This window comes from Apus apus, chromosome 16, assembly GCF_020740795.1.
Source record: "Apus apus isolate bApuApu2 chromosome 16, bApuApu2.pri.cur, whole genome shotgun sequence".
NCBI classification, from domain to species: Eukaryota; Metazoa; Chordata; class Aves; order Apodiformes; family Apodidae; genus Apus; species Apus apus.
Genome location: NC_067297.1, coordinates 4071984 through 4093399, shown reverse-complemented (window position 1 = coordinate 4093399; position 21416 = coordinate 4071984). Strand labels below are relative to the sequence as shown.

Below are 21416 nucleotides of genomic sequence, written 5' to 3'. Positions count from 1 at the left end.
GAAGTCTACAAGTGGAGGCTGTGCAGTCTAACTTTGTAATAAAGAATTACAGTGAAACACTGGGCAACACTTCCTGCAAAGAATTTCTGTTGTATGTAGCTTTGTACAGGATAAACTGTCTAGCTTAAAATACAGAAGCAGCTTTCTTCAGTCAGGAACTCTACAAGAAAATGCATTTGAGCTGCTGTTTGCTGGCAGTGTTTTTGGTATGTCATTCACTTACCTATTTAAATTCCAAATGTCATAGTTAAAGCAACATGATTTCATTCTCCTGTGATGGATTGTGCTGATGGAAATCACCATACGTTTGAGATGTGTGTCCCCCATCAGAGTGTGGCAGTTGTCTGTTAGGGTCTGGCTTGCAGGTACCAGGGTCCCTTTTGTAAGCTGGGCAGTGTGCTGTGCCTCCTGCAGTGCCCACTCTGCGCTCTCCTTAGCTCCCAATCACTGCCTTTCTCTTTCACTCACACGGCCCTCGGTGCAGCTCTGGCTGTGGCAGGCTCTCAGTAACAGAACTTCTGTCTGAAACGTGCTGTGTCTGGCAAAACTAGTGGCAGCTCTTGCGAGGTTCTTCCAAGCAGGTTTCTCTCACTGATGTTGTTCCCCAAGGATGCACACCCCAGTGCCCATCCCAGGATTTGCTTCCTTCATTGTGGTCATCGACTCTTATTTTGGAGCATAGGCTCACAGAGCCAAGCTAGAGGATCTCCAAGGGAAGTTTTAAGTGTTCAATAAAAGAAGGAATGCAGGGAGAAAAGAAAGCCCTGACTCAAATGGCATCATTCTCTTTCCCTCATCCCTTTGAGGTTCTCCTGCCTTCCATGCCTGTGTGTGACCTCCCTCCTCTCCCAAACAGCCTCTTTCTTTTTTTCAGTCTTCCTCCTGCCCCTCACCCTCCTCGTTCATTGATCTCCTTCTAGGCTTTATTAGTGACTCCCCCTCCCACCCTTTCTCTCCCTCATTTTTTTCTGATTCTCTAATGTAAGACAATTGAATGAGGCCAGACTCCTAAGCTGAAGCTGGGGGTGAGAGGGAAGAGGCGTTAAGATTTAATGATATTGCCTCTTTAAGGAATCCCTAATTCCTAACACCCATCTCCTCCCCCACCTGAGAACCAATTAAAACTCAATGAATTCAAGTGGAGGCTTTTGTGCATCACATGTGCTTGACTAACAAAGCCTTCTCCATGCTGGAATAAAAGCTTCTATTCAGCAGCCGGTTTGTTCTAATTCAAATCACTTCCACTCCAGCATCCTCTCCTTCCTTGCTGCTCCTGAGTTCCCAGGCCAGGCTGCCTCCCTCACAGCCCTGCCCAGAGTTCCACACTCCACCTTGCAGAGCTCAACCTCGGCAGCGGTGGAGCATAGGAGAGGACATGACCTCTGTGTGGTTACCTGGGCAGCCACAGTCATGATGGCCCCATCCCCAGAAGCTTGCTGGGCTGGAGGGTGAGGCCACTTCATGCCCTGCCACACAGGAGCTCCAGCCTTGGGAGCTGCTTCCAAAAGGGCTCTGCTGCGTCCTTGGGAAACAAACAGCTCTGTGCAGAGTCCTCTGTGACTAGACAGAAAATTAACTTCTCTGTGGGCAGAGCTCAGCCTTCCTTGAAACCAGTGAAAACCCTCTCCTTTCCCCTTTGCTGTAGGGGTTATGCAGGTGGGGTGACACCTGAAGTAGCAGGGGAGTCCAAAAGCACACAAAGTCTAAGTGACTCTCTAGTTTGTGCTTTCATCTGCCTCAGGTATAAATTGCACTACCTGGGAACCTGAGGGTAGTTCTGTCCTCTCGCATGCCTGGAAAATAAAAAAAGAGGCTTGAATAAGGTTGTCTGGGGGATAGAATACATTTCATGCTATTCAACTTCCAAGTTTAAAAACCTCAGTTGAAAGCTTTGCAGCTGCAGATCTGGGTTTTGGGTGACTTTGTGTAGGGAGGCAATTCTCCATCAAGATGTTGGTCAGGTAATCTTCCCTGTGTATAACAGGCCCTGCTCAGAGCTTCTGTCCTTTACTGATGGATGTTACCTGAGCTGTTCACAAAGCTGTATGCATGATATCAACTGGGTTACCTCTTCTCTGTTCCTGCAGCCTCCTATCTGTAGAGACACTTCAGGATTTTTTGTTCTGGTGAGAAATCTCTAGTAGAAGCAGGTTGAGTGCTTTGCTCTGGTAACAATGAGGTTTTTACTCCCTCTCATTTCTCCTGGGAGTGAGCTCCAGTGCCATGGGCCAGCTGCAAAGGAAGCTGTCTGCTCCAGAGCCTTGTTCTGGTACATGGCAATTACATTGCTTCTGAAACACGGGGCTTTCTTGGGGAGTCACAAAACAGGTACCCAGCTCTTGGGTAGCTGAGGACCTGTCCCATAGAGAGCTCTGGTCATTAAAATAAGCTCTTGGAAACTGGTTTGATATTTGCAGAGGCCCCATTGGTGAGGGGAGAGATTTGGGTTTACATGTAGTTAGGGACCTGTGGTGTTTGACAATGGGGGTATTACATTTTTAACTCATCTGAAAATCTGTAAGGCTGGTAATTCTTTCTACCACACTGCCTTGCAGCTGTCAGGCATGGCAGGGAACAAGTGTTAATGCACATCAGGGTGTGCTGCAGTCTTCTAGTCAACCTTCATAAAAGAAGATTTGAACATCCCTTAGCAGTTCTGTTTCTGACTGTAGCTGTGGTCTCTCACATCTGATCACCAACCCCATCTGTGGCCAGCATCTAGAGCTGAAGATGTTTTAGTGTTCCCAAAGAGCATGTTTGGGTCTATACCTGTCTGTCTCATTTGTGTGTTTATAGATTTGGACATGGAACACTCCTTTGCTGTCAAAAGACTTTTAATGTTTAGTAAATTGGCAGAAATTCTTCATCCGGCTTTTTCCCTCTAAGTGCAAGCTGGCCTCTTGTCATAGTGATGTGCAGAGTTGAAAAAAAAATTGTGCTCTGGGTAGGTTTTTCTTTAGCAAACCGAGTCCTGTGTCTGCACAAACACGAGAGCAGGGACTCTGAAAATACGCAAAATGCACTGGGCTCTCAGACTAACCCACAAATCGTAAAAACTGTTCTTTAAGTGACAAGTTAATTTCAGGTGATGCTGTGCAGTATCATGACAGCATCATCTCTGTCCATGAATGTGGTGAGGGGGAAGAACATTGAATCAAAATCTGTGCATCTGAAAAAATACTTCATTCGCTTTGAGTTGAGAGTGCTGATAATTTGGAGGAAGTAGAAAAGAATTTTGGGTTATTTTCTGCAGTATGTTCTCTCTGAAGATCTCAAAACTTTTTTTTTTTTTGGGGGGGTGGGATTTGGGAAGAAAAACTTCAGTTTTTGATTAGAAAAACAGAGTTTCTTGCCCAAGTCACCCAGCCAATCTGTTAGAAGGGGCAGGAGCAGCACCAACAACTCTGAAGCTCAGTCCTCTTTCTCAAACCTCCTGTGAAACCCAGCAACTGTGTTGTAAACCCCATAAGGGTGGGGGGCTGGCACAGCTCAGTTGGTCCCTAGGTTTTTAGGTAATAAATATGCTTAATTAAAGGGAGCAGAAGATGTGAGCTCCTGTGCTGGGCTGGCTCTGGCAGCACAGCCCCTTCCCTCACCGGGCAGCTGAGCTCGCCTGGTGTCGAGCACTGACCTTCGTCTCTGGGGCTCTGCACTTCAGTCCTGTTTCTTGTTAGTGAAATGAGTTTGATAGTCTCAGACTTGCTAGTAAATGGTTTCTACTTCAAAACAAAGTGCAGTTAGTTTGGCAGGAGAGTCCCAGGTCTGACCTAAAACTAAATTACAGCTGACCCTGAGACAGTGAGGCCCCTCCAGGTCAGGGACAAGGGCATTGTCAGGACACTGGGAGCTTGCACTGTAATTAGCAGCAAAGGTATCAAATACCTCTGTTTCCAGCATTCCTGTTCTTAAAGCAACACAACCATAAAAATCCCAAAATTTTTCTCACTGCAGCTTCACTAAAAAAAACCCCAAAGCCAAAAGGGAAGTAAGGCTGCACAAACTTTCATTTATTTGCTTTTTCTCTGTTCTGCAGTAAATCCCTCCCCATCTTACACTGTCTCCCACAATTCCTTGTTCCCCCAGCATCTGGGAATGAATTTACCAGACACTGCATTGCTTTCAAGGCTCCAGAATGACCAACACACTGGAGCACGTTTTGTTTGACTAACAGGAGTATGTAAGAGGAGCTTTTCTAATTCAAAAACTTGCTTGGCTCCAGAGCTGCTCTCCCAGCAAACACCTCTCCTATCCCCAAGTTTCTGCAAACACCAGAGAGGCTCTTTTAGATTCACCCTCCAAAATGTGATTTGTTGTGAAAACATTTTATGTCACAGGGACATGATAAATTTTGACATAGGAAAAGGCTTGTACTAGCTTTCTTGGTGTGTAGCAGAATGCCAGTGAGCAGGATGCTATTGCAGCTAAAAACAGAGGAGGTGTAGATTATCCAAGTACTATGCTTTTGATCTAGTCACCTATGCCACTACATATAGAAACAGGGATCTTGGGTGCACACCTTGAGACACCACATGCTTGTTTTGCAGAAAATGCTGCATGCCCACAGCTTCCCCAGGCCTTATTTGCAAAGAGGAAGTTTTAATCTAAATCTACTGGAAGTCCAGTAAAAGGCTCAAAATCAATGGGAAGTCTGGGAAGACTCATCACTGTTTCCATCTGTCCCAAGTGGGCAGTTTCCAAACCCCAACAGTGTCGATGAAGCAGCCAACTTGGTAATCCCCAGAGGGCAAATGCTGGAGCAGGGCAGGATGCACTACACAGGGTTTCCAAAAACACCCATATAATCAGATTATGAACTCAGGATGTCACAAGTCTGAGTATGATCCTACAATTCCCAGTGTAACTCATGAGATTCCTCTCTTCTGGTGTCTCCAGAGCTGCACCAGTCATTCCTGCAAATAGGAGAGCAGCACCTTCTCATTGATTAATCAGGAATGTGGCAGGTGTATGAAACTAAAATCTTAAAAACATGTAACTAGATTAAATTTTTGTAGGAACCTTAAGTGGTTATTTTATGTTAATGCTCCCCATTTTGATATGTGTCCTACAGAAACTTTGAAGTACAGAGGTTGCTGTTTCCTTCCTACTTTACTAGAGGCATGGTTCCAATATGTATGTTGTGCACCTCCTCTGTGAGAGAGGTTTCTTGCTACTCCTCTGCATCTCCCTTTTTTTGTTGAAACATCTGCACACTGTTTGTCTCTCAGCTTTGTGCTGAAGAATGCCTTGGACAGCTACTTTGGAGGGAGCTGGTCCTTAGCTGGTGTGGCAGCTTGGCCACCAGCCAGCTGGGACCTCTGAGGAATATAGTTTGTGAATTACTTCTTACTTCTGGTGGGAAAAGGGTCAGTGACTCGGTTTACTTCAGCTCATGGAACTGTATGGGCATGAGGTAGGTGGGAAAGTTCTGCCTGGGACCAAAAAAAACCCACCCAAAAACAACCAAGAAGAAAAAAGAAAATGGCATAAGGATCCTGATGTAGGAAAAGCAGCCTTGAGGGAAATCCAGAGCAGGCAAAGGCGTGAAAAGATAAATGCTTAAAGGCTGTGAAAAGTGAGTGAAAGATACAAGGGCAAGAATGGACAAGTAGCAGCAGGAGCAAACTATTTCCCACTATTCCATGAGCAGTGCAGAATGAGAGCTTGTCTTCAGTGAGAGGTTAGCTCTGTGGGCAGGGGGAATTGCTGTGTCTTGGGACCAAATAATGGATTTGAAATCTTTTCCAGTTCCAAACAGAACATACTGAAAAGCTGGTGTAGGTTCTGCAGCTGAAATCTGTAGGAACAGCTGCCTTGCTTTGCATTCCCTAGCCTGGGAGGATGGGGAGCCTGTAAGCCTGAGCAAAGATGCTGTGCCCTGGGGTGGGGGAAACCCTTCCTCTCTGGAGGATACCACTTCTGGCCCCAGAGCATCTGTTCCAGGTGCACTGCTGTAGAAAACCAGGAGTTCCTTTAAGTACAACACCAGCTGAGCAAGCTTGTGCCTTGCCATAGATTGTTCTCTACAGCAAACAGAAGAGCAACCAGAGATGGCTGCAAGTTCCCCTGGACCTTTGCAGATTTTCTTGCCTCCCTTTCCTGATCAGCAGGGAGGAGGCTCAGACAGGGGTTACGTGTACAAAGCAGCTAAGCTGCTCCTGCAAGCTGAGGATGGGAGCTTTGCCTGGGAAGACACTGGTGTCCGTCTTGATTAGGATGTGATGCCTGATGTAAGTCATGTGACAAGTACAAACAAAATACCTTGGCAAAACCTTGAGGAACCAGGACAAGCTGAGCTGCTTAAGGAGATTTACAGCGTGTATTTCTGTCCTGTAAACTTCCCTTGGTTTGAACCTTGCCCATCTTGGGAGCTCCAGCATGTACCCAGGATTTAAAATATGCTATTTTCTGTTCATTCCTCCAAATAATCTGTAAACCTTCTCAATTTTGCTGTTAACAGTGTAGTCCCAGGTACTTTATACCACCACAGTACCAGAGTGCTGTAAAGTTGTCTTCTGAGAAGTGCTGTTGGGATTTGTGGAGCGAAGGTCCTGTCAGCTTAGATTAGAAAATATGTCTTGAAGAAATGGGAGAGTTAAAAGCCAGTGTGAGCGTTACAGCAGAGGTAGGAAATCGATTACATCCTGAAAGCGGGGATGAAGAAACGGCTTCTGCTTGCTCGGCTTCTGTTTGTGTGTTGAGCCAAAAGTTCTCTGTTTGCTCCTGTAAGCGCCTCTTCCTTGTGGTGCTGCTCTGGGACAGTGGCAGTACCCAGGTTTTCTGCCTCCTACAAGCATCTCAGGGTAGGATCCAGTCCTCTTTCCCATGAGCCCTGTTCTCGCGTCACTCCCCAGTTCCCTTGAACTTGGCTATCTTTAAGGTGGATTTTAGAGGTCCTTGACATGGTGCTGGCTTCAGCCCTGGATGAATAATTCAGAGATGCATCAGCCCTGCAGAGGATGTGCAGATCAACCAACAGGGCAGCATCACTGGTCCCTCCTGAGAAGTTGGTTGCTGGAGGCCCAGCAGACTGGGCTGCAGGCACCCAGCAGTGTCACTGTCCTGACACTGGAAAAGTTGCATCCAGTGTCGTGTTGTTTTTTTTGTTTTATTTATTTATTTATTTTATATATATATATTTATTTATTTATTTATTTATATATATGTGTATATATTTTATTTATTTATTTATTTATTTATTGAATTACCAAATTCAATAATTCTTTTTACACATTACGGCAGAAACACATTTTGTCTGATACCTGGCAGCCATTGCACTGGCTGGTGCTCTCAAACCTGACCTAGACCTTTTTCTGTTACCCCTATTTGCCCCAGACCTTTTCTCCAGTCCTGGCAGAGTTCAGTGCAGCCTGGCCCCATGCTGCACATTTCTTTGCCCTGACACATGCCAGTGGGCCACAGCCCTTCATTTTCTGTGTTAGTCCTCTCTTCTCTAGCCTCCATCTGTGTTGCAACAAACTCAGAGCTCCTCTTTCTAATAGACAAGCCCTCACTTTTGCCTCCTTTACTCCCAACTCTGTCCTTTCACCTCACATGATGAAGAAACTGTAGAAACTGAGGACTGAAAGCAGTGCCAAGAGGTCACCTCTGCAATAAGCAAGGGCAAAATAGCATCTGATCACCAGACTGATGTTTGCTCTTAAACATCTCCATGGATGAGGATTTCTTGGCCTTCCTGGCTGACCTTTCCCATCTTTAGCAATCCTTATAGTTGCTAAGTTTCTCATCATACCTAACCTTTATCTCCTTCAGAGCCAACTGAGCCAATTGCCTTATCCCCATGAGCATGAGGAACAGTTTAATCAATGGCTTCTTTAAAACAGTCTAGCCCATCTGGTGGATTTCTGTCTCATCCATCCTTGTCTCTCTTCCCTGACAATTGGGAAATGGATCCCTCTGTATCACCCCATGGGAAGTGCTGAGCTTCCAGATGAGGAGGGGAAGAGTAGGAGGCAGGGTCCTGCACCTGGGCTGGAGAACAGCCTGTTAACAGAGGATGCTATGGAAGGTCCCTTTTACATGGTTTCCTGGAGGGAGGACCGGGGAGAGGTTAGGAAGGAGCAAGGATAGAGCAGAAAACAGCAACTAATGAAAGTCTGTGACAAATGGTAACTCAGAGGTTAGAGGGAAGGTGGAGCTTGGGGCACGTTTGAGGAGAGGTGTCTCATTTTTCAAATCTGTTGTTGCACAGAGAATGACAGAAAGCAAGCAATCTTTGGAGTGTTAAGGGGGAAAAAAAAATAAAAATGGGAAGAAAAATGTTTTCAGCCCCTCTTTGGGGAAGGGGACCCCTTGCAGGCTCCTGCAGAGAGCTGGCACCTGCTGGGCTGGGTGCTGTGGGTGCACAGAGCAGCTCTGGTGACAGAACTGAGCAGTCAGTGCTTCCTCCCGTGTTTGCTGGACTGCTTTAGATAGGATCATGGAGGTTAGACACCATGTAGTAGTTTTTAGAGCTTGTAGAGAGGGAGAATAGCAGGAAGGGCTCTCTGATTTATTTTATTTTTTTCCCTTAGCCATCATTTCCAGCACAGCAAGTGGAATCTCCTACTGTCCCTCAGAGACATCTCATTTTTGGCTGTTTTGTGCTGAATCCCTGTTCACTGTGCTTCAAGTTATCTTGATGCTTTACTTTTATTTTCCATCCTGTGCAGACCCCTCCCTTTTAGTTTGAGGCTCCAGTTCCTCATGCTGTTTTTGTGGTTGTTAGGGTGGTCTCTTCTTTCCTCCTTCACTCCTTCTAATTATGTAAGTTGTCTTTATTTACTCCTCATACTTTTCCCCTGTTCTTTATTCACCTACGTTTCTCTTCTCTCTTCCTATTTTGCATGCAGCCCCTTTCCTCTTCTCTATTCTTTCCCACCCTGATCTTCAGTGCCCTGCACCAGGTAGCCTGTGTTCCTATTGCAAATCTTGCTCTGTGAGGTTTCTTGCATGAAGCCAAGACATCCTTGGTGCATTTTCAGCCATTCCTCTCTTCCTGTTCTGGACTGTCTCTCGCTGCCACCTGAGTGGAGTCTAAATAATTAAATTTATCCAGATAGCTCTTCTCCCCCCATGTGCCTGACTCTTGTCCCAAGCCAGCTACCAGGCAGGAGGTGGCTGAGCAGTGGCTTCCCTTTGAGGCAGACATCCCTGGGCTGAGAGGGGGGTCTTGCCATCAGCCTTTCCAGGGGGTCAACATCCCTTCCAAAGCAGGCAGGCACCACCAGAATGCCAGAGGCTGGCATTGCCCCCAGGCTGCCTGCAGAGCTGCTGTCAGTGTCTTGCAGGTTTGCATGTTCAGCATCATAATCCAAATATTATAAAAATTATGTGGATTCCAGCTCGTTTATCAACTGTCTGAACTAAATGAAAAGCCAAATTTCTCATAGAACCCGACTGCCAAAACCTCCTGGCTAGAGACAGGTCTCCAAGACATGATCTCTCCTCAAGCCTCACATGAGGGAGGAAAAGGAGGTGGCTGCTGCCCTGCTCCTCCCCTTACCTCCACTTTTTGGAACCTCCCTCTTGCTATGAATAACTTCAGTGTCTGCCACTGGTGCCGGGCAGAGCTTTGCCAATCATCCTCCTCAGCAGGAAATGGACATGATTTTGATAGTGTCACTCTACCACACACGAGATGCTGAATAGCAGCAAGAAAACTGAGCAGTTTTGTTAATCTCGCTGGTGTTTGGCAACCTCTCAGCAGCAGCCACAGAGGCACTACAGCTGTCTGTCTGCAGCCCCAGGAATACAATGCTGCATTATTTTATATTCGGCAGATCATCTTTCCAATCATAAGGTCTGGAATGTTTTATATATTTACTTCTTCGTGAGGAAAGCTTCCTACTGTCACTAATCAACAGATTTTTCAAGACCCGCTGTCTTGTGTGTTACAAAGGTAAATGAATTGATACTTACAAACCACTTTGGGGTCCTAAGGAGGAAATAGAAAATATTGTGTGTGTGTTTTGGAAAGGGCCTTGGAATAAGTGACATGGTATGGTGTCAGTCTCAGTGATGCAAGTCCAACCACATCCTCCATCCAAATCCTCCTGAAGGCTCACTTTTTTTCCATCTGATGTTCATGAATGTTAACTCATATTGATCCTGTTCTCTTTTCTCCAATGTTATTTTGCTGGAGAAAAAGAGAATAATAAGCATAATGCAGAAAAGATGAGACGAAAAATTCTAGCACTGTGTCCCTTAGAGTGCTTTACTTTATCTGTCTCATAAATAACCACATTTGAAATTATAGCAACGTACTGGAGTTGTTATCCTTTAATGTGTCCAGCACTGAGCTCTTGTTTCTTTTCTATCTTCTTGTGTTTATTTAGCATTAGTACTGTGCCTAAGTTGGGTGATTAAGGAGCATAAATCCTGTGCCAGGTGACTTGAAAACATTAGTTCCCCCTCTGGAGTGTTTGCCATCCAAATCAGAGAGAGCAGGTGCCACGAGGCAGAGCAGCAGCAGTGAGTTTGGGCAGTATGGCAGATGACAGCGGTGGCTTTCTGACAGCCCAGCTCGTGTCCAGGTTCCTCAGGACATAAAGAGGAGATGGTCAGGATGCTGTGTCTGCTGGCAGTGCAGCCCTTCCCCATTGCTGCCAGCAGCAGCAGCACTTCTGCATGTTGTTATATTCTGCTCCTGCACCAGCCTGGCTGCCCCTCAGGGCACCTCCACCCAAAGTGGTGACTCCAGCCCCATGGAATGGTGAGTGGGTTATTCTGGAGAAGCAGCTCAGCCTGGACTGGTGGCAGTGGGAGCAGAAGCTGCTCTGTGGCTACAGCTGGGATGCTGTGTAGCTCATTGCCCAGTGGTGGCTACCAAGTCTGTAGTACTGGATGTGTTGCTGTGCCCAGGTAGAGCCAGGACATGGGATGATGTCACTGACCCAGCTCAGGAAACAGAGTGGGTGAATGGTGGTTTGGCAGAGAATGGGCAGAGGATGAATTTAACTCAGAATTGCAGCTACTGGCCTCAGGATGAGCCCATGTAATGAAAGACACTATTACAAAATACTGTTAAAACAAAGGTCTCCTGGTTCCTTTTCAGGAGGGAAATGAGGTGTGAGGTATGTTGGCACATGGAGAAGCAGTTGTGAGAGAAGGGGAAGAAAAAGCCAAATGAGGATGGCACTGACCTGAGAGCTGCTAATACCTCACTGTAGGCAGTAAGAGGGTACAGGGAATACTTGTGCTGGAAGGAGTGGAGACAGGTGTGTGTGGGGAAGAGTTGGCAGCACAGTGGCACATGCCTGGGACCCTGTGATACCCTTCTGGAATCAGGGGACTTGTAGAAACTGCCACCAGAGTTTTTGTGCACTGCACTGTTCTGATACACCACAGATGCAAACAAGTGCCTTCTCTCAGAGCGATGCACAGTGCTGTCAGAAGAGGCTACAACTCTCCTCTGACTCCAGCTTTACAGGTATTTCATTTGTTCCTCGCAGTTTCTCCAGCCACCGGGGCCAGATTGCCCAAGAGCAGAGGCAGAGAGTGCAGACCTGCTCCAGGAGCCATCAGTAGGTGGATGAACTTGTGTGGCAGTGGAGAGAGGCTGGAGGTTGGCAGGACTCTGTCCATCTGGATGAGCAAGAAACCGCGCGGTGACTTGGGGGCCAGCCCGGCCACCCTCCGCGGTGAGTGGCAGGCAGAGGCGAGAGCAGGCTGGGCTGTGCGTCCCGGGGCTCTGCCGCCGTGCCCAGGAGGCAGCTTTGCTCGGGGCCCGCCGGCCGGTGCAGCCCGGGCAGGGCAGCGGCGAGGCCGGGCGGCCCCTGACCCCCGCAGGGTCCCCGCGGGGGCACGGAGGGAGCAGGGCTCCGGGAAAGTGCCTCGTGGGCAGGCGCCGGGGCTCCCCGCTGCCCGGCTGGGATACCGGGGCGAAGAGGGCAGCCCCGGTCCGACCCTGGAAGCGACCTCGGCTGGGAGGGCGGCGGCGGCGGCGGCCGGTCCCGGGCCCTCCCCGCGCCGGCTTTAACCCGCCCGGTGCCAGCTCCCGCTCGGCGGCGGTGAGACCCCGGAGGTAGCCGGGCCGGGGTCTGCGGGATCCGCCGCGGCGAGCCCAGGCGCAGCGCGTCAGGCCGGGCCCCGCCGCCCTTTGTCCGCGGCCCCGAGGCAGGTGCGGGCGGCGCGGCCGGGGACAAAGCAGCTGCGGGGTCCTGTGCTGCTCCCTCCGCCGTGCCCAGGGCCGGGCGGGATCCCCCGGCGCGGTGCGGGCGCGGCTGCCGGTGCTCGGCCCCGCTGCCGCCGGCGGGTTTTATGCGCAGGGCGGCCGGCGGGCCGGCGGGGGTGGGAGGAGCCGGGCAGGTTGTGCCCGCCGGGCCCTCCTCCCTCGCTCCCTCCCCGCCCGGCGGAGAGGGGTCGGGGGAGGGGGCAGCATGGCCTGTCCGTCCGGCCCCTTTTCCAGCGCTCATCTGCCCCGGGAGTGCGGCGCCGCTCCTCGCAGGGAGAAGAGGTCCGAATGGAGACAGACGGCAGCCAGCCCGGCCTCGCCTCCCCGGACTCCCCGCACGACCCCTGGTACCTCCGCGGCTGCCGCCGCCGGCTGGCCCCCCCCCGCCCCCCTGGTCCCGGCCCCGGCCGCCCCCTCCCCCCGGCCCCGGCCGCCCGGCCCGGGCAGGCGCGGCGGCGGCGGCGGTGCCGCTGCCAACATGGCCGATCCGCGCCCTCCCCGCCCGGCCCCGCCGCCGCCGCCACCCCCGCGGGGCGCCGCGGCCCCCCGGCGCGGCCCCGCTCACGGCTCTCCCCTTCTTCCCGCAGCAAAATGTTCATCGGGGGACTGAGCTGGCAGACCACGCAAGGTGAGCGCCGCGGCGGCCCCGCACCTGCCGCTGGGGCCGGGGGTGGCGGGGCCGGGGCCGAGCCCCGGTGGGGGCGGCGGGGCCGGGCCGGGCTGGGACACCCACGGTGGGCGCTGTGCTTGCAGAGGGCTTGCGGGAGTACTTCAGCCAGTTCGGCGAGGTGAAGGAGTGCCTGGTGATGCGGGACCCGCTGACAAAGAGATCCAGGTGAGAGGCCGGGCCCGCGCCTCCCTTCGCCCCCGCCGCGGCCCGGCCGTCACTTTAACCAACTTTCTCTCTTCTCTCCGCATCCCCTCTCCTGCCCGGGCTGCGGGGCTCAGGGGCTTCGGGTTCGTCACGTTCATGGACCAGGCTGGCGTCGACAAGGTCCTGGCCCAATCCAGACATGAACTGGACTCCAAGACGGTGAGATGACTTCTCTCATCTCAGGGGTGCATTTGCCGTTGAAGTGGCTGTGCTCAGAGCAGCTGTCGATTGCTGTGTTTGGTTTCCAGTTAGAGGTTGTAAACTATCGATTCCTGATACGGATCAATCGGCCCCTTCTCTGCCCCAGCAGGTAGCCTAGCTGCTACCCGGTGCTGTTGTCCTGGCATGGGTCTGCAGGTCCTGGTGATGCTTTTCCACCCACCCATGGGGGTTGTAAGACCCCTCCAAGGAGTGACTGACATTCTTGGAGGAGGGACACCTGAGCACGTTTAGGGCGAGGATTCACATCAGGAAATGGCTGTGTTCGTGGAGATGGGAGCCACCTCTTTACCCCCCCCTCCCCCGCCCCCCATTCCCCAGCTCCCAGACCCCGTGTCCCTGGGCCATGGTGGCCAGTGCCCTCCCCTCAGCAGAGAGCCTGTGTGCTGCATGCCCCGGAGACTCCCATGGTTTCCCTGGGTGAAGTTTTTGTAACGGTCATGGAGGTTCAAGACTATTGTCTCCGAGCACGGCCAGCGCCCACCCATGTGGGCCACCACTGGTTCCTCAGAGTGGTTGTGGCTCCAGCCCTCGCTCTGCGTGCAAGGGCTGATTAGAAGCCCCCACTGGACCAGCAGGAAGATTCCGGTGGCTCTCTGGGTCGGTGTGTATCGTGCCCAGTCCTGCCTTGCAAATCTGTGGTGCTCAGGAGATGTGCATGCTGTTTCAGGGGGTGGGGGTGAGGTGTCTGAGTGGGAGGTCCCTTCTCCTTAGTTTTAGTGACTTCCCCTGAATTCCTTTTCCTTATTGCTGCCCCGGGGTGAAGGTGATGGTAGGGATGGGGGAGTGGTGGGGACTGAGAGGGGGTGGCATGGTGAGGAGAGACGTTCTGGCTCCCGGCACGGGCTGCTGAGGGCTCCAAATGCACAACTTTATTTCTTGCAGCGCGTGGCTTGGGCATCCTGGCCTTTATCTTGGCAGAAGAGTGAGGGCGGGAGAGCGAGACCCCCTTTCTTAGGGTTTACGGCAGGAGTTGCAGTGAGATTTATGTCTGTTCCTGCTTAACTGCCTGGATCGCTCCCTTTGATGTGCACAGGTCCTTCTTCCCCACGGGAGCTCCCAGTTAAACCTACCCCAGCCTTCCTGGCCAAGGCTGGGTCCCCAGGACTCCCACAGCCCTCCTTCTTTCAGGAGTGATGTGAAGTGAGTTTTGCTCTGGGGGAGGGTTGCGATAAAGTCTTTTGAGGAGGGTCCAGGGCTTTCTTTTTTTCTTTCTTTCTTTATTTTTTTTTTTACTAGCCTTTGTAAACACAGTGTCTGCTCAGCTAGTCCTGTCATGAGTCTGTGGGCTGGCATAGACCCCTCTTGGAAAGGCAAGTGATGAATGTCTGTTAACAGCCCTAATTCTGAAAGTGTTTTGGGGCTAGGAGAGAGCTGAAACCGGGCGCTCCATTCTTCTCCTGAGCTGCCGCTGCCGCCTGTGTGAAGCTGCTCCGCAGCCCGCCGTGCGACCCAGGAGGGCAGGGAAGGGACAGCAGGGAGGGAAGGCAGGGAAGGGCAGGGGCGGACAGGCGGGCGCTGCAGGAGAACAGAAGGGCCTCGTGGCGCAGGGCGCGTGGGGACCGGCCAGCCATTGAAATTCCCGGCTGCATCTGCTCCGCTCGCCCTGCGCCGCAAAGAGAACGGGGGCAGTTTTGCTGGGGCCCTTCCTTTGTTCGGAACGTTGATCCTCTCCCCCCTTCCTTTGTATTTTTTACTTAGTGTGATTTTCAGCTGGGTCAGATGTTTTGGGGTGTTTTGCCTGGTAGCTGCTGGGTGAGAGGTTGGTCTTGTGGTACTGCATGGAGCTTCCGTATGCCTTTTTCCTGCTGAGCCGAAAGGTTCTGCTGTGAGTCATGGGTTAAATGGCACAAACTCATCTGAATCCTAATTTAGGGTTTCATGAAACTTTGCAGGAAAAGGCCTGGTGTCCTGAAGGGACAGCCTTTTCTCGAGGCTCAGTGTCTCCTGGCAAGCAGCACTTGATAGACAGTGTCTACCCAACTTGTTGCTTCATTGTTTTCTGATTCTTCCTACCCTAACGTGGGCTGTTGGTCCAATTCTCTGGGGAAACCTTGTGCTTTTCAGACTCTTCTTTGTTTGTAAGCTAGATAGCAGCAGCCTACAGGGTTATTTATGGAAATGCTTGATATGAGAATTGGCTTTGCAGTCTCAAGGTAGAAGATTTGTGTGACTTTGTAAAGCTGCAGCTGGCGGCTGTCTTGGAGAGCGGGCTTGGTGATGCTGGGTTGCCCTGTTGTTTCTTTGTTGCTGTTCCTGAGTTTTTGCTGGGTATGTCTTTTGTGGAGGAGGGAATGATGTGTAGCTCTCAGGCAGCGCTGACTGATGGAGCAAAGGTAGCCAAGGAGGTGTGATGAACAAACAAACCCCGCCCAGAGGTCTTGCCGGTCCTTCCATGCCCTCCCCCTGCTTTGGGGCACCGACACCTGTGGGGTTATGGCAGGAGTGACGTGACCTGAGCTATTAAATGATGCTGTAGATGGCCTAAAGAGCATTACTGAAGAGCCTGGCTGGCCCACTGGTGCACCTGCGACGTCAGTGGGATTCCTCTCCAAAGCTTTGCATAGTGAAGTGGAAGCGGTTTGTGCTCAAGTGCCTTCCACTCATTACAGCCTGATCCCGGGGTTTCGTTTTTTTGGATACAATCTGAGCAGTTCTGAATGCTCTTAGCAGATTTCTATCTGGATTTGTAAAAAGGATCCCTTACGTCAGTGGGTGATACTGAAACACAACTCCTCCAGGGCTATTTGTTTTAACACCAGAAATGAGGGAATAAGGTACCAGCACTTTTGCTTCAATTAGAAAGATTCCAGCCACCAAGGAGCAGGCCAGTTGGAGTCACTTGAGTCCAGCACTGAACTTGCTCCCCTCTGTATGTTCCCAGGGCTGTCCCTGCAGTCCGTTGCCCTGGCCTCCCTCTACCTGCAACAATAGCTGGTTGTGCAGAAGAATTTGTGAAATGACTGCCTGCTCCCTCCAGCCAGGAGGACGCGTTATCTCTGCCTAGTTGATCACACTCAGGGTAATGAGAAAATGAGGCCGAGCTTAGCATTGCTGAGTATGAAAGCATCTTCTTGGCAGGAGCTGAATGACACTGGCTGAGAAGTAAAAGACAGTAGATTATTGTTTTTGCTTATTATCTGCCATCAACCTCCTGGTCTCCTGCCGTCCCCTGTCCTCAGAATTCGCTGTGGGTGTCTGCACCAGCCAGGAAGCGGTGAAGGGGGGTGTGCGTGCGGGGAGGGGAGGGAGGGTTCAGATGCCCCAGGGAGGCACCAGAGGGTATGCTAATCTGCCGGCGCTTGGAGCTTGGGGAGTGAGGTTTATTTTTGAGTTTATTTGTGCTCTTCACTTTTGCCTCTGTTTACTTACGTGCTGAGTTTATTTATGTTGTAGCCTGTGAGTCAGGATGGAGGTGGGGAAGGCAGGGAGAGGAGCTGGTGGAAGGGTGCAGGGAGGCCGAGCTGTGGGGCTGTGTGACAAGTGAAAGGACGTGGGATGGGAGGGCGGCCAGGCTGGAAAGCTGAACAAAGCAGCGAGAGGAGCTGGAGAAACACAGCTTCCTTTTGGGCTGTTTGAGCTGCCGGGCTGATGGGACGACGCTGCAGGCTGCCCTCCCAGTTGCAGCCTGTCCAAGTGCAGGGATGAGCCAGACCTGCCTTTACCACAGGTCTTTGTAAGCTGATTTGTAGGCCTGGATCATCCCTGATGTGATGTAACTTTTCAGGAGTTGCTTTAAAAATAGGCTATAAAGAAAGAGGTGGTGGCTGAGGAGGAGAAGAGGCTTCATGGGTGTTTGGCTTGTAGCTCCATTAGTGTTGTCCCAGCTTTTGTGGTGGTGTGAGGCCAAGGCAGCCACACGCTCGTGCGTGCTGAGCCCAGCAGAACGTGTGGCACCTGGATGGCGGTGCGGGGCCCGGCAGCTCTGGCCGGCAGCAGGTTCCAGAGGAGCTGAACAGGCACAATGGAGGGCTCAGCCTGCCCAGGGGAGGCATCACTCATTGTGTGCAGCGTGGCTGGGGAGAGGGGCAGCACAGCACGCTGCCCTGGGCCCCAGCCTCTGCAGCCTGGGGGGCTTTGGACTCCCTGGTTTAATTTATGCCCTCCTGTGGGCTTTTTTTATTTCTTCACCCTGTGTTTTGTGGGGTGAAATGTTGGACATCTTGTGCTCTGCCTCTTTTCTATCTTGTTATTACCCAGGTGAGCTCTGTACTTGCAGGTAGAGTGAAGGGGGAGAGCAAAAAGGCAAAAGAAAGCACTTCTAATGTGAGGCTGGTGATGCAGGGCACCCAGAGGCAGGCTGAGCAGGAGGGTGCAGCCCAGCGTGTTAATCCCAGCATGTGATGGGCTCCCGGTGCGTATGAGCCAGCGCTCAGCTGGAGATGGACCACTGCATGCTGGGACTTGTAGTCTCCCTGGATTTCACCTTACCTAGAGGGAAAGATGTCTGCAGCCAGCTTCATTTTATGCACCTTGGGTAGATTCTTTGGGTTTGTAGCAAGGTGCCACATGGGCAGAGACAGCTGTGCACATGGAGGAAACCCTGCCTTGGTAAAAAGGCAGCAAAAGCGTGTTCACCTGTTCTTCCCCACATCTCTTTCAGATCGACCCGAAGGTAGCGTTCCCCCGCCGAGCACAGCCCAAGGTAAGCACTGCGGGCAGCCCTTGCCACTCCACAGGGTGAAATTTATGCTGGGGAATCTTGTCCCTCCATGCAAGGTTGCCAGTGCACACAACAGAGTCGCTCCCTGGGGTCTGCAGCACAGCACTGGGGTTTGCCTGGCCTTGGAGGCACCAGGAGGTCCCTCAGCTGTGCTTTAGGATGCACTAGTTAGAGCTGGGGAAGTAAATGCTGTCCAGAGTGAACTTAGTCCTTCCAAGGTTGCAGCCAATGTCTGGAAGTTTTGGGCTTAAGGAAATACAGGAGAACAGCTCCATACTGTGATGTGATACAGATGGAAAGAGGGTTGTGGGTATGAATAGGTTTATGGCAGAGGGGGAGAAGGATTTTATTTTGTGAAATGGCCTTGTGTGCTTCAGCACTGGAAAAGGCAGAAGGTGTTGGACTTTATCTACAAGAGGTTCTGGCATTGAAATGTGTAATTGCAGGAACGTTTTCCAGGTGCAGCTAGAAACTTTTGACTGAGGAGCCAGCAGGAGGCTGAAGATTGCTTTTAGACTTTGGGTCTCCCTTTAACTTTACTCTTGGATGGGAGTTTTAAAGTTCAGAATTTGAATTCCAAGTGCTGTCAGGGGATAAAGAGCTGGGCAGAAGTAGTGTTGAGAAGCAGAGGGGGAAGAGGAGGCTGGTGCTGGGAGGGAAGTAAGGGAGATCAGGCACTGAGAACAATTGGTGAGCAGGTATCCCGAGTAACTGGAGCCAGGAAGCACATGGTAGGAATTGGGTTAATTCCATTAAGCAGTTTGGTGACAGAAGGTGCTTTAGTGTTAGAACGGGCTGCTCTCCAAGCCAGGGAATTGCTGCGGATTAGCCCTATGCTCCTTGGGGTAATTAGGACCATGTGTTCCTCTGAGAGCCGGGGTGTAGCCAAGCAGCTAAGGGAAGGATGCAGCTGGAGAGCTGGTTCAAAGGATGTTGGTGTGCCTCAAGCATGGCAGCCATGGCCTCTCTCAGGGTAGCTAGTTTTCTTCCTTGTCCCAGTTGCACGAGTGACAAGTGGTAAAGGGATCCTCTCTTTGCCCTCTTGCAAAGGCAAAAGAGATTTAATTGTGAGTTGACTGGGCTCTGTTTATGGGACTGGGGAATGGGTGTGAAATGAGGCTTGTTTCATGCAACACTGGATGGCTTGCAATTTGGGAGCTATGGGGGCAAAACTTGGGGAGTCTACCTGTGCTGGCAGGCCTCCTGCCCGTCCTTCTGCTCTGGGATGCAGCATAGGGATTTTTAGGGAGCCTGCAGGAGGCTGGCTGTGCAAAGTGGCAGGGCCATGGGAAGAGCTGGTGGGCTGGTGAGGGGGCAGCCATGGGTTGTGTTTTCAGGGCAGTGTGAAGGTGCCAAGAAAGCAGAAGCAGATTGGAGAGGGGAGAGGCTGCTAACCTGCTCCCCCGTGAGGATGTGGAGGTTGGGCACAACTAGGAGTGATGGGGCAGTGCAAGGGTGAGAGCGTGCCCTGGGCTCCAGCGTGGCACAGACCCACTGGCCACATTTGGCCAGAAGACCTTGAGAAGGTGGTAGCTTGGCTGCAGCACAGGGGCAGGCACTCCCCAGCACAGAGGGACCTAGTGGCCTTTTGAGTCTCGTTCTCTGCTTGCTCTGGGTTTATTTGGTGAATTCCTGTCCTTCCCTTTTCCAGATGGTGACCCGAACAAAGAAGATATTTGTGGGTGGTCTGTCCGTGAACACTACTGTGGAGGATGTGAAACAGTACTTTGAGCAGTTTGGGAAGGTAAGTCTCTTGAGTGGTGTTGGATCAAAGCTGTTGCTTCTGGGGCAAAATGGAGCTTTCTGAACTTCTGTGGAGGCGGGATTAGGAGCTTGTGAGTCTTTTGCGTGGGGTTAAGTAGATTGAAGGTCAATTACAGACGCTGCGTGGCTGTAATGTCTTTTTAAGGGACTACAGCCAGTGACTGCTGCTCTGTGATGATTTGAAACAAAGAGTTTGTGCTTTTACCTGGAGTTGGTAGGACCTAGGTTAAGAGAAATGGTTTTCCAGTTTTTCCCTATCCAGAGGCCTCTGGTGGCCTGCAGCTTTGCAGTTTGTTCTAATGCTGGAGGAAAGTTTGCAGACACTCCCTAAGAGAGCAGCTGCAGCATCAAACCTGTCATTTTGGTCTGTTTGTAACTCGTAAGCCTTGAGATTGATGTTTTGGTAGTTCTTTATTAAAAAGAAGCTTTTTGGTCCTGAAACAACTTCTGCTGAGTCTTGGGCAAGTGTTGATGTTGGTTTTGGATGTTTGAAGAAAATTTGGCACTGTGGTTGTCCCCTGTGGTCTGGCTCTTCTGTGCCAGCTGGTGGCTCAAGGAAGGGTGGGCTTCTGTGGATGGAAGTCACTTGTGCCATAGTCTGTGAAAGCCAGGTGTGCAAACTGAGTGGGGGGATAGAAAGGGGCTCAGTCTTGGCCCTTTAGTCCCCTGTCAGGAGGCTGTGAGCATCCCCAGGGGTGGTTTCAGTAGTATTAGACTGAGGGATCCCAAGATTTTTAATGGGATTAGGACCTGAAGGGGATCATTGTACCCAAATGCTGAATGCGGTCACCTCTGGGGCTGGGCACTGTGACTGACTGTTGTTTGATGGTGTTGTGCATGGGTTTGCCATTTGGGGCTAGAAGTGTTGGGATTCTGGAGCTCTTGGGACCCTCCTGCCTCGCTGCAGGAGTGGAACACAGCTTGCTGGCCATTAATCTGACCAGGGTGTTGCTGGTAGCATCATGGATGTAGAGGAAAGTACTAGAGGAACTGCAGAGTGTGAAGGATGAACGCTTTGGTATTAATTTTCTTCTGAAAGATCCTGCAAAAGGGTGTTGTTATGTTCAGGCATGGTAATTGGTGAAAGGAAAGGGAGCTGTGTAACAATTTTTGCCATATTATTGAAGTTTTGGGCAGAAACTTGGAACAAGTGCTTGGTACCTTCAGCTTCTGAAGCCAAATCTGCATGTCCTGGAATGCTATCATGACTGCAAAGTGGGACTTTGTGTTTCTGTTCAGTCCTAAGAGAAAGTGGCAATAGCAGAAGGGGTCAGATGTCCCGGTGTTTGTTAGTTGTTGGCTCTACACTGTTTTATTTTCTATTAGAAATGAGCAAAATCTGTTGTGTCCCCAAGAGCCTTTACATGGTGTCACTGAAGGTGACCACATAAGGTGGCGTTGTCCATGTATCTGTGTAATCTGAAGGTTATTAGTTTGACTTGCATGTGCTTCTGGGCTGCTGATGGATGCATTTGATAGGAAAACAAAATATCTTGTGTGTGATTCCCCTTTAACCTCAGCTAACTTGGAGCAGAAGCATGCCATGTTACAGTCACTCTAGTTGGAGAAGAACTTTCCAGTTCTTTTGGGGTGCTCTTCTGTTATGCTCCTCTTGCTTAATGGTCATGTGCTGAAAGGTGTCCGGATGTCAGGAGACTGGCAAGAACTAGTTGTGTCAGATTGTTTTCTTAGGATTGGGCAGAAGGGAGAGTTCTGTGTAGCTC

General features: G+C 51.0%; 1 protein-coding gene across 7 annotated transcripts in view; it reads left to right on the top strand.

Moving 5' to 3' along the window:
* Nucleotides 1–21416, top strand: part of MSI1 (musashi RNA binding protein 1) — a 75440-nt gene that overhangs the window by 32555 nt on the left and 21469 nt on the right. For all 7 annotated transcript variants that reach the window (XM_051633931.1, XM_051633929.1, XM_051633930.1 and 4 more), the window contains 6 exons: nucleotides 11451–12519; nucleotides 12760–12800; nucleotides 12926–13007; nucleotides 13121–13205; nucleotides 17869–17910; nucleotides 19580–19672. In XM_051633931.1, coding sequence (XP_051489891.1) covers nucleotides 12461–12519; nucleotides 12760–12800; nucleotides 12926–13007; nucleotides 13121–13205; nucleotides 17869–17910; nucleotides 19580–19672 — 402 coding nt within the window. In that variant the 5' untranslated portion in view covers nucleotides 11451–12460. The remainder of the gene's footprint in view (nucleotides 1–11450; nucleotides 12520–12759; nucleotides 12801–12925; nucleotides 13008–13120; nucleotides 13206–17868; nucleotides 17911–19579; nucleotides 19673–21416) is intronic.